The sequence below is a fragment of the Amblyomma americanum genome, chromosome 2, assembly GCF_052857255.1.
Source record: "Amblyomma americanum isolate KBUSLIRL-KWMA chromosome 2, ASM5285725v1, whole genome shotgun sequence".
NCBI classification, from domain to species: Eukaryota; Metazoa; Arthropoda; class Arachnida; order Ixodida; family Ixodidae; genus Amblyomma; species Amblyomma americanum.
In genome coordinates this window covers 10,007,408-10,017,652 of record NC_135498.1, presented here as the reverse complement: position 1 = coordinate 10,017,652, position 10,245 = coordinate 10,007,408, and the positions used below count along the sequence as shown (strand labels likewise).

The window sequence follows — 10,245 nt, the reverse complement described above, 5'->3', positions numbered from 1 at the left end:
TGGATTGATAAAACGAATTCTATTTGGGATGGCTCTATGGCCTGGACAAAGATAGCGTTAAGTTTTACGAAACTGTGCATGGCATATGCATTCAGGGTTTTGTGGTACTAGCATATTTGACCTTGTTTGTTTGAGCGTCCAGAATTTGGCTACAAGCTCTCTCTCTCTCTTTTTTATATGCCGCAAAATGCAGGGTTTTAACGATTTTTTTTGTCTGCTGCGAAACCTGGAAAATCTTCTACTGAATGGCACTTTACCTGTTACAAAACTAGAAATTGCTGCTATAACTTTCAAGTTTTCTGTATAATAGCTGCTACAAGTTGTCAGTTCGTTTGCCTTGCTCGCGAGTTGTTTGACAAAACCCACCGATGCAGAAGGGCCGGATGAGGGAGACCAGTCCGAGGCTCATGCGGTACACGGCGAACGTGGTGGGCATGTCCCTCACGCCCAGGTAGTCGGCCAGCAGAACCGTGTTGAAGATGCCTCCGCTGCCCACGGCCATGCCCAGCGCCACGGTGACGGCGAAAGTGAGCTCGTAGAGGTGGCACACGGGCAGCGCGAAGAAGGCAGCGCTCCAGACTGCGTACGTGAGCACCATCATGTGGTCCTTGCGCAGCAGCCGCCGGTCGGTGAGCACGCCGCTGAAGAGGCGGCCCACCAGGTCTCCTGTCGAGAAGCTGGTGAGCAGCAGCGCGGCCTGGTTCCGGGCCACGCCGCGGCTGATGGCGAAGTCCACTATGGTCACTGGGAACACGACGAACGAGAAGGAGAAGGTGATGCCCGTCAGCACGATCACATAGAAGATTGGCCGTCGCAGGAAAGCGAACACGGCCAGCTGGCTCCGGAACCAGCGCTCCAGCTTCTCCTCGACGTTGCTGTTGCCCTCGACGGGCAGCTTGATCTTCTCGGGCGTGCACTCGTTGTCAACGGCGACCAGGCGCAGCTTCTGCTGCCGGCGCCGCATGCGGCTGAAGGGCGACTCGAGCAGCATCGAGGCCGGGATGGCGTTGAGCGAGATGGCGCCCAGGAAGAGCAGCGTGGTGCGCAGCCCGTACGTGTTGATCACGCTGAACAGCATGGGAGGGAAGAAGAAGGAGCTGAGCGTGCCCCCGGCGAAGTAGATGCCGTTGCCTGACGCCCGGTGCCGCTTGAAGTACTGGTTGATCACGATGGTGTTGCAGAAGTACATCATGCCTTGCCCGATGCCTGCGAAGTGTGGCGCGCTATGTTCATGCCTCTTTGCCGTTATTTTTCCTGAATTGCGCTCTGCGGCTCGCTCTAGATTACAGGCACTTCTTCACATGCATGCATAGAGCCCCGGAGCGCCAGCACCAAGACTGTACTTCGCCTCGTGGCAAGACCCAATGGCGCGGGCAACTTTTGACAAAGACTGTGCTTCATTTCGCGAGGTTTGAAATAATTTTTGGTGAAGATGTACCTGGACGCTTACCTCAGTACAGATGAGCAAACAGCACACGCTACACCAATAGTACTCGGGTGCCGCTCTGCTTCTGAATAAAGGGGCACCGCTTTCAAACATAATCGACGGTGAGCGAACGAGACACCGAGAAAGCAAATAGGGAGCCCAAAAATGACATGCCTTCACTGTTTTTTTTTTTCAAATCTGATTTCGAGTAAACAGGGTCTAGGGGTGGTAGAAGGGACGAATATGAATTACCTGCGGGCATTTTTTGACTGTCTCGTTCACTCTGTGTCCCTGGAGCAGCGCATTAGTCGTACGAGCCGTAGCTCAAGCAGTGTTAGTCGCGGGCGAATATGCTGCAAGGCAGGAGTGAGCGAAACTTGAGGAGGCCTGATCCTATGTGCTGGATGCACAAAATGATTCCTGGCTCGGTTGTACTCCTGTGGCCTGTGCAGAAAAATTTGTTCACCACTGCATTTACGGAGGTCTCGCGCGTCTATACTCTCTGGGTCGAGTATCACGTGAGAATCTTTCCCGCGCTGTAAACGATTGACAGGCTCTTAACGACCAACTGTTTTCGAATCCCCACACAGTCCATGAACCAGTCGTGTTTCCCGCGTGTTTGCTTATGACGCTCTTACGTAAATACCGAATTTTTCGTGCATGTGGTCCCGCGTTTCGCGAAGGCTGCCTTGTTTGTATTTCTCGGCGTCGGTTCCAGCAACGTAGCAGACCTTTTGCAAACGTTCAACTTGGCGGGCGTCACAACGCAATGGAATAACCTGAACTAACCTAGAAACTAGACCTGCTAAGCTATAACTTAGAACTTGAACGCCCTGTCGCTTATCGGTCAGCCACCGTGGTCGGTAGTCGGCCACGGGCAGCAGCGACATTGGACAAGTGGTTCGCGCTCTCATGTTTGCCACACTATAGTCGGATACAACTTAAGTCTGCAGTGAAGCTCCGCCCACATTCAGGACCGGCGCACAGAATTCCTCCACGACAAAAATGTGGGCCGTTAAAACTTCTCTTGTCACCTAAACAAGAAGCTAACCATGAGAAAAAAGTTATAAGCTCTAGAATTTGGATATCTGACTTGTTTATTTAATAAAGTCAAATATTAAAAACCTGATTTCGTTCACTTTTGTGACTGGCGAGCGGAGTAATACAGTACGCCGCGGACCGTGGCCCAGTGTTAACAACTGCTGTTTTTTTAAGGTGTATCCTACTATAGCATGTTTTTGAAGAATAATATGTTTTTGGGGAAAGGAAATGGCGCAGTATCTGTCTCATATATCATTGGACACCTGAACCGCGCCGTAAGGGAAGGGATAAAGGAGGGAGTGAAAGAAAGGAAGAGAGGCGCCGTAGTGGAGGGCTCCGGAGTGAGTGAAAAAAACTTTTATTGAACATTTGCGTAGTTCGGCGGCAGCAGGATCCGCGTCGTCTTCATATCAGGCGATCCCGGATCCTGTCTTCGCAAGATCGGGCCCTCATTCCAGGGCTCCGCTGAGCCGCGCTGCCTCGTAAGCGTGCTGCACCAGGGTCCTTTGGACCGTGAGCTCGCTGCTGACGAGCCGGCTCTCCCATTGCTCCGCACTTGTGTGTTTGTGTTGGTGGAATTTTGTTTCGCTCACACTCCCATGTGATGTGGTACAGCGTTGGTACCGCCCCGCACCACGGGCATGTGGCTCTGTATTGTGTCGGAAACATGTTGTTTAGTATGTGTAAATTTGGAAAAATACCCGTCTGCGCCACCCGGTAGCCTCTTCCTTTGTTAGTGCTTTGTGTGGCGGAGGATATTCATACCTTAAGCCCCTGTATAGGGCCAGGTGCTCTGCATACCCCCCGTCGCAGGCTCGGGTGCAAAAGTCGTCCGGTAATCCCGATCGGAAACTCATCGCTCGAGCATGGCCGTCCGCTCTTTCATTTCCCTTAATACCTGCATGTCCGGGTATCCAAACCAGGCTGTGTATGTGTTTTGTGTCTGAGACGCGCTTTTCTGAGTATGTTCATGGCTGCGGCACCTATCCTTCCCCTAGTGTAGTTCCTGCATGCCTCTTTCGAGTCTGTAAGTATGTTTAGAGGTTTGTTTCCCTGGGAGCCGCAAGCGACCGCTAGAGCTATGGCAACCTCCTCGGCTTCTGTTGCGTCCGCAGCCTCTGCCGCAGCACAGGTGATCAGTTCTCCCTGGTGGTCGACTACTACAGCCGCGGCCGTGCGCTTCCTATCAATCAGGTACAGCGCCGCGTCCGTGAAGACCGTGTTTTCCAGATTGGCTAAGCCTCGCTCGATATACTCGGCTCTTTCCGTCTTCCTTCGTGCAGGTTCGGATCCATGTTTCTGGGGGCAGGGGTGCGACCCGAATGGCTTTTCTAATTCCATCCGGGACGTCCCTGTACCTGTCAAGGCGCTCTTGTGTTTCCACCCCTATTCTTTTCAGCAGTTCCCGGCCTGCTGGCGTGCCTCGGAGTCTCGTATACTGTGCCCTGATTTGGGCCTCCCTCAGCTCTTGGAAGGTGTTACTAATCCCTAGCTCCTAGCTGGAGTAGTTTCTCGTTCGGTGTGTTTCTAGGTAGATGCAGGGCGGTCTTATATGCCTTCCTTAATATTACATGTATCTGTTCCATGTCGGCTTTGGTTGGTATCTGGTAGGGCAGTGAATAGGTGACTCGGCTGACTATCAGGCTGCTCACGAGTCTGAGCGTGTCTTCCTCTTTCATGCCGTACCGCCTATGCAAGACTCTGCTGATCATTCTTCCTACCTGCTCTGCTGCTTTACTTATTAGGCTCATGGTGTGGCTGCATTTCCTGCTTCTTTGCAGCCGCATACCTAGCACCCTTATCATGTCTTTCTCTGGGATCCTCTGCCCTTCCAGGTAGACTTCCAGCTCCGCTTTAGTGGGATGTCTTCCAACTCTCAGCAGCTCCGACTTCTCGGTTGAGCATCTGAGGCCTCTTTCTCTGGTGTACTTCTCCACGCACGCGGCTGCTTCCTGTAGTCTGTCGTCCTCCCCCAGAGAGCCCTGGGTGACCCATACCGTGACATCGTCGGCATACATCGCGTGTTTTATTCCTGGTATCCTCTCGAGTTGCCGCGCAAGCCCGATCATCGCAACGTTGAATAATATCGGTGAGATGACCGATCCCTGGGGAGTGCCCTTGCATGGTGTGCCGAAAGGGTCGTTTCTAAGGTCTCCAAGCCCGACTGTCGCAGTTCTATCGCCGGAACAATTTCGACCACCTGGCAGAACCGGCGTAGCACGGAACAAGACGTAATGACCATGGTGGCCGCCGCGAGCGCTGAAGAACCACCATTCCATTGTTTTTTTTTTGCGTTTCCCGCCCTTCGTTGTCATTGGAGAGAGAACATTGCACGATCCGCGATTCCACGAACCCCTTCCGCGAGGCACCACTGCGCGTGCGCAAAACGCCATGGGTGCGCCAGATGGCGCCACGTTTCCGTCAGCTGCGTGAGCCCCAGCCGCGTCGGGACTAATCAGCACGTAGGTAGTGGTGGTAGTAGTAGTGTTTAATGTAAAATAAAAACGAAAGGAAGGTAAAAGCTAACCCCGGCATCCGCCATCACTACGGCGGCACCTGAGCCGGGGCAGCGGAAATAAAGGGCAGCAGGCAGTTTGAAGAAGGGAAATAAAAGAGGTGAGGGGACAGTAAGAAAGGATAGAGGGAGAGGTGATAATTGCACTATTTTCATAACAGTACATTTGTACAAGTTGCACGCATGCAGAGTAGATAAAAAGAGGAAAAACGCGCACAACACTGAACACAAACGCTGGGGTGGGGCGCCCAGCTGTTCATCGTTAGGTAGTGGTGGCCCGCTGAAGCAGGTCACGGTAGTGGATCGCGCTGTGCTATAACTCTCTATTGGCTGAAGCGGAGCCAGTTCCGCTATCCGATACCGTGATCCGCTTTAGCGGGCTACCACTGCGTGCGCGCTGATTGGTCCCTGGAAGGGGGCTTTACCTCTAGTTCTATAAGCATATATAAGTACATACGTCACAACTTGGAAACGGCTACGTTTATGAAACGACGTAGCGACTGGGATCAAATTCGCGTCTTTTTGAAAAAAAAAATGACAGGGTTATGGTCAGTGGCGACCTTGAGGATTTAATCTAGATCCACTTCTGTTTGATTTTTCTTTGCCGGAAATTGAACTACTTCCTGAGCTGTGATCCATAACAGCGCGACAGACGGGACAGAGAAGAAGGGACATAACACAGAGCACTCTGTGTTGTGTCCCTTCTTCTCTGTCGCGCTGTATGGATCACCGTGAACACCAACTCGCCCAACAACTGGTATTGTCGTTCCTGAGCGGCCAATGGGCAACGTTGTGAGCTTTTCTCTCTGCAGCATAAGGAATTATCAGAATTGTAAAGCTGGTATAAGCACACCAGGAAGCAATTCTTTAGTGCACCGTTTGGTAACCCTCAGTTTTATAAAACACGTGTGTGCTGTGCCACTCCTTCGAGTTAAATGGAGGTTCTCTCAACTCCGTCCTAGTTCTATACACCGGTTGTAGAACGACCTCGTTTCCGCATCTTTTTTATGTATATGGCAAGACACACTGCATAAGTGTACAGAGCAGCAGGTAGGCAAGCAGCCAGGGTGCAGGGCGGGTCTCGAATATAGCCTTTTCAGCGTATCACTGTTCTAGAAGACTCCGTTTTCCGCGGTGGCTATGCGGCACACAGTGAGGGCGGCAGCCGGTGATAACCGTGCACTGAAGCTCGGTCTCCGTTTGCCAACCGGCTGATAAGCCGACTCGAGCACGAGCTCCTCTCTCTTCAATAGATCAGAGCTGTACCTATTTATTTTACAAAAATGTGCATTAATATCGAAACAGTAGATTTCTTCTGTACATTAATGACTGCTTTTTTTCGAGAAATTAAGGAAAAAAAAGATTTTTCACTTCTATTACTCGAAAAGAAGCTGTATAGCTTTACAGCGGCTGTCTCGTGCGTGGTGGGGAAGCAAAAGTCGTTAATTAGACTTGCTTTCACGAGTTGCTTTTGTTACTAAACTAGCCGTAGATGTTTAATTTATTTTAGATTGTTAACTGAAGCTATGAGCCCATTCACCCCTTCCTTTACGAACTGAAAAACATTGCACTCCGTCTGGCATCTCATAGGCCTCACGCTTTATCCTCTGAGCACACTGCTTCGCTTGTTCCTGAAAATAGTTCGAGACGCGCTGTTCAATTACAGTGGAACTGTGTAGCTCGCTTAATTCGAACTTCCAGTTTATTCGCTAGCTGGTCCCAATCCAACATCACGCGTAATTTGGGGAGCCCGATTCTAACTCTGCGTAATTCGAACAACTTTTCTGTCCCTCTTCTAATGACAGTTATCGAGTTTCGACTGCGCAGGAGCGTTTCCCACTTGGTCGTCTTCAGTCGTAATCTCTTAGAGGCAAATTACGGGGTATTCTAGACTTGTTTCATTCTTGCTGCTATTCTGAGTAAAACTGTCGAAGCTCCGTGCGCGTGGAGGGTTGAAGCGAGCGGAACAAAAGAGCGGCGCAAGCCAAGCGAGGCGGGGCTTAGAAAGGAAGAAAAGAGTGTGACAAACCTATGATCGTTCCCAGAACGACTGTAATTACCTGGACCCGAAAGACCAGGAAGCAGAGCATGCACGCCCCGGACACCGTGAGCGAGCCGATGATGGACAGCTCCCGCGTGTCCACCACCTTGTACACCACGCTGCACACGATGACTGCGAAGGGAGAACGGGAGGGAGGGGGAGCAAGGAGGGCTTCTTTAGACAGTCTGCAGACTGTCCATAGATTCTTGTCTATAAAGGCTGTAGACACTCTATAGACGAACCCTAGCGAACAGTCTATAGGCAATACAAATCATATAGCTTATAGACAATCTGTAGATTTTCGGCCATACACTTTTCGTAGACTTTTTTGCATAGACAGTCTATAGACTATGAATAGACAAAATGAAATATCTATAGGAAGGAAATAGAGTTTATAAGAAGTCTATAGACTGTCTCAGACCATTTTTATAAGGGAGGGAGCCAAGAGGCGTCGCTTCCTGGCGGCAACGCCTCCTGGATACGCCCCTGCTTGTATAGTGCACCTTAAAGTTTGACGAACCAGCTAGGTTTATTCTTTTACGTTGGAGCAGACTACTTACATACAGATCACGTATGTTCACTTACAACTAAGGCGTTTATAAAGTATGCGCGAGTAATAACCTTTTGATTATGCAACTAGCAACTCTTTACGTTGTTTGAGCTGTGTTCTCACATTGTTAAGCGATATGCGCGTGTGTTAGCTGCGTTTTGCTCTCACTTTCTCACTTTTGCCATGATCCTGATGCATAATACGTCTTACTGAGGGCTAAGGAGACACTGAAATCTTTTTCTTTTTTTTTCCGTTAAGAAAGTGGATTTAACTTCAGTAATGAACACTGGCAGGTTTGCTGCTGCTGTAAATTTCATTTAAAACTCGGGATATTACTTACGCAGTGCTACACACCTCTCAATAATTAAAGTGTCTAACAGTAATAATTAAAAGCTAACTATTCAACATTAGCTAACCAGCCTGCGAGTTAGCACGTCTTAGCTGCATTCTGATGTACTACACCGCTGACAATGCTATGCCGGAAAAAGCGCTCTTATAACTCAAAAAGCTTATTTTTAAAAATTGCGGAAAGTCTTGGATGAAGCACTCTGTATAGTTGCTAGGCCGGGTGCTGTGCTTCGTTCCGCTCCTGAAATTAAGTGTAGACAGTGGGTTTCTTTCTGTCTGCACTTCATTCACAAAGTGCGCTGAACATGTGCGTAAGCTTGTTGGCGCACCTTTTTTGTTCACCAACGACGTCGACTGCGGTGTAACTCGGGGCTGCGGGAAAGTGTTGAAGAAACACGCATACGCACTTACAGACCTCGGAAGAGCATTGTGCTCGTTCATACTGGCGGCCTTTTTTTATTTTCGTTGACATGCATTGCCTCAGCCTGCGATAAAACATTTATGTCTAGAGGTGGCTGGGGTTCCGTACAACATTGTAGCTTTTGCTGTACAGTCACAAACACGCTCTTGACCATTGTATCTTTTCTGCTTCAGATGTCCCCAAAACTAAATGCGTACACAGCTATCGCTGAATCTCGTTACATAGTCGTAACCGTCCTGTGAGTTTTTTTTTTTTTTTAGGCTGGCATACAGCTCAGAATAGTCGAAACCGGATATTTCGAATCATTGGCTATATCGAACACAGACTATCCGCTTGGAAGTCATGTGTAAACGTATAGAAAAGTCGCGCAATAATTCGAATTCCAGTTTCGCTGGTCGTTCGACATATCGAACGGAGCGGCGCCGTACCTCTGGTAGTGGCGCTTCTCCTAACTGCTTTCTTCGATCACTTTTAGCGCGCGAAGATGGATCGGCGCTAGCGCTTTGAAATCACGTGACTAGGTGAACGTGGCATGTGCCTGAGGATGGCCTTCGGTCCCTTGCACTCATTTTGCACGGCACATCGCTGTGATGCGGTGAAGGCAACCTAACTAAACCCTAGCTGCTGCCCTCGCCTGCCCTGGCGTGCTTCTCTCGCTTCTCGTCAAACACGTTGCGAAAACCAAGTACGGCTTAATTTTAGTGACCTACTGCACTATTTATGGTGCACTGGTGCAGGACTGGGCATCTTATTAGACAGTGGCCAGTTCCAAAGCCCTGTTTGCTGCGGCTTCGATGCGAAGCAGGTTAGGCCTAACAACGCCTAGCGAGCGGTGCGCCGCCAGCACACCAGAGTGCATGCCATGTCGCTGCAAGAACCGCGCTATTCCCACGTGTGCAATGCAATATCGTTTGTAGGTTACAGATAAAGCTATCTATTGTCATTGTTACAGATCTCATTATCGATATATCGAACTATTTCGCGATCCCCTTCGATTTCGACAAATCCGGGTTCGAGTGCTGCGGTTCGTTCCTTGCTGGCATTGTCCCAAAGACGAACAGCCAAATAGCTGCGTGGCAGCGTTTGGGTGGATGTTAATGAGTGGTTACTCACCTATAGCCAACAATAGCTTGCCTGTATATTTGTGGAAGAATCTCCTTTGTATATGTGTTAAGATTTCATCATCATTTTCGTCTGGGGAATAGCCAGCGACAATGGTATTTGCTGTCGACCGACGTTTCTAATGTCAGCAAAACAAAAATAAATGAACAATAAATCAATAAATTAGCAAACGCCAATCGCTGAATACGTAGTAAACGTAAAGCTAAGACGTAGTGAGTAGTTTAATCGGCGACGTAACCGTGTGTTCAAGCCACGGTGTAAGTGGTTCAAGCCAAAGGTCTTGTTTTGTGACTCCAACAAGCAACGCTTCGTCAGGTCGTTGAGCCCACGCTCAGATGCGAGGTATGCACTCCCCCGGCGTAGCGACATCCAAAACAGCACGAAACCATCGTTCCCTTCTCACTTGTGAAGCTGGCCAGCGTGTCCATTAAGCTGAACGACCAGGCGGCCTCCTGGCGGCTGACGCTAAACACGTCCAAGATGGCGACGAACAGGATGCCGCTCGACCGGTTGACGAGCGTGAGCCAGAAGAAGTTCCAGGCGCAGGCCACGCCCACTACCCAGCTGTGGAACGTGTCCTGGTAGGGATTCTCTCCCGGGGCAGCAGCAGCCCGGGCCTGCGGCTTGCCGTTCTGTGGCTGGCAGGGAACCGCCTCGGGACCCTTCTTGTCCCGCAGCCCGGTCGTCATGATTTCTGCGGAGAGGAGTCAGACTGATCGTGAGGCCACCTCCGAGAATGTTCTTCCTGGCGCGAAAAGCTGTAAAATAGATAAGGATGCTC

At 50.1% G+C, this 10,245-nt stretch overlaps 1 protein-coding gene across 5 annotated transcripts in view; it reads right to left on the bottom strand.

The window, feature by feature from the left end:
• The window catches only part of LOC144120532 (monocarboxylate transporter 12-like), a 45,475-nt gene that overhangs the window by 1,529 nt on the left and 33,701 nt on the right, over positions 1-10,245 (bottom strand). For 3 of the 5 annotated variants that reach the window (XM_077653053.1, XM_077653049.1, XM_077653050.1), the window contains exons 2-4: positions 9,868-10,158; positions 7,012-7,155; positions 367-1,206 (exon numbers count right to left, since the gene is read on the bottom strand). In XM_077653053.1, the coding sequence (XP_077509179.1) occupies positions 367-1,206; positions 7,012-7,155; positions 9,868-10,153 (1,270 nt within the window). In that variant the 5' untranslated portion in view covers positions 10,154-10,158. Of the gene's footprint in view, positions 1-366; positions 1,207-7,011; positions 7,156-9,867; positions 10,223-10,245 lie in introns of all 5 variants that reach the window. The other 2 variants (XM_077653052.1, XM_077653051.1) reach the window with 1 other exon arrangement.